Raw genomic sequence first — 1,848 nt, forward strand, 5'->3', positions numbered from 1 at the left:
ACGGACACTTTGCATTCCTTAAACATAGATGTTATCTCAGCTGTTTGAAATTGAGATAAAGACAACATTTCTTAATAGATTATGAATTAGAATTTGATTTGAGAATTGTTTTTAAAACCCCAAATAAGACACGGGTCGAGAGGGTCCCGAAAGTGAAGACAGCACAAGGGTTAAAGTGCTTGTCATTTCCCAGTGTGGCCCTTAGAGAACCTGAGTTTGACCCCCTGATGTAGAAAGAGAAGACTGGTGGCACATCATGAAATGTTCCATTTAGAGTTGAAGGCTGTTAAACTTGGAGATTTCTAACTGGTTTCCATTTTGACAAAGTGTCAACCATACGCTCCTCATCTTGTCCTGATGTTGTTTTCTCACCCCCCCCGGTGTGTCCTCCAGGGTCCGGTGAAGGCCTGCATCCAGGAGGGAGTCCTCCCAGACTGTCCCCTGTTCCACAACAAGCTGCAGTTCCCCCTGTCGGGTCTGCTGACCCTGAACCTCGCTTTCAGTATCCTTTCCTACAAAAACCCCAATCTGTCTGGGTCCTCTTTAAGGGATTAGAGAGGGATTTCCCATGGCTGGTCAAGCCTTTATCAGAAAACTCAGCCACGTGCTAGCTAATTACTGTTAATTATAATAACAGTTCTTTGTGTCTCTTAATCTCTATATATTGTATGTTAAATGCACATGTTAAAATTCCTCAAATCACTTGTTTTCAGTGTTAAAAAATAGTTTAAAAAGCCTTGTTTTCCTCCACTAGCAGATCAAACCTCAGTGTTTAATAAAAGCTGCAATTCCTCCGAGTGGAGAAGCTTGAACCTTGAGAATATATAACATTGTGTTTCTCATTTCTTGCTTGAAAAATACCCGAAACAATGACTTAATTGTTAAAATAGTTGCCCAACGTATTTCAATGCATCATTAACTAATCCTTTTAGCTGTTCTCTTCTAATTTCTAATAGTTTTGAGAGCTTAAAGAGCAAGAGTTTGTCTATTGTGTGACTTTCTAACCGAGTCCTCACTAGACAATGAGGACAACAGGAGGGTTAATAATAATAATTTTGTATACTTTATTAGTCCCACAAGGGGAAATTACAATGTCCTCTCTGTTGTTATTACACACATTACACACAGGCCCAAACTACACACACATGCCCAGTACCTATACATGCACTGCAGGGGGGGGGGGGGGGGGTCTTTCCATCATTGTGCTGTTGTTGTTATTATTCCTTAACGCTCTGCAGATCCGTTTGAATTCTTCATGTTCAATTTCGCCTTCTGTCTCATCGCGCCAAAGGTGAGATTAACGTGATATTCTGAGTTCAGCGCACCTTGAAAAGTACGAACGCAGAGTCGTCATTAACCGCTGAAGTCTGTGCTGAGCTGTGGACTAATAATGGATTTCATAAAGGCTGCTTTTTGAACTTTATTGTTGCCCAAATTAACCATAGCAGGCAATACAATACACTTAATCTCTTTCAATGAGAGGTCAAAGCATCAAAAAATAAAAATTAAAGGGTCACCTTGTGGTTGAGCTGCATTCAGCTCCCATTCTGACTACATAGAAGCAGGATAAATAAACCTTTGTATATCAGGACGTTTAAATTATTCAAAATCAAGGCCTATAATGACAGGAGTCCATCTTCTCACAAACAACGGTACTTTCAACTGTAAAATACATAAAGGATGCTTTTATAACCCTCGTGTTGCGTCAAAGTTGAAAATCAACACTTTCGTTGAGGCTTTTTATCGATGTTTTTAACTTTTAACTTTGACTTTTTCAACACCATTAACTTCATTTTTACAGTTATTTGGGGAATTTATGGTCAATAAACCTCATTTATAGGAAATTAT

At 39.2% G+C, this 1,848-nt stretch overlaps 1 protein-coding gene across 1 annotated transcript in view; it reads left to right on the forward strand.

Annotated features, from left to right (window-relative positions):
• The window catches only part of LOC117943109 (sphingomyelin phosphodiesterase 4-like), a 10,128-nt gene extending 8,806 nt beyond the window's left edge, over positions 1–1,322 (forward strand). The window contains exons 6-7 of the mRNA XM_034869037.1: positions 394–502; positions 1,239–1,322. Coding sequence (XP_034724928.1) covers positions 394–502; positions 1,239–1,306 — 177 coding nt within the window. The 3' untranslated portion in view covers positions 1,307–1,322. The remainder of the gene's footprint in view (positions 1–393; positions 503–1,238) is intronic.
• The last annotated feature ends 526 nt before the right edge of the window (positions 1,323–1,848 follow it).

Source organism: Etheostoma cragini, chromosome 4 (assembly GCF_013103735.1).
Source record: "Etheostoma cragini isolate CJK2018 chromosome 4, CSU_Ecrag_1.0, whole genome shotgun sequence".
Classification (NCBI taxonomy): Eukaryota; Metazoa; Chordata; class Actinopteri; order Perciformes; family Percidae; genus Etheostoma; species Etheostoma cragini.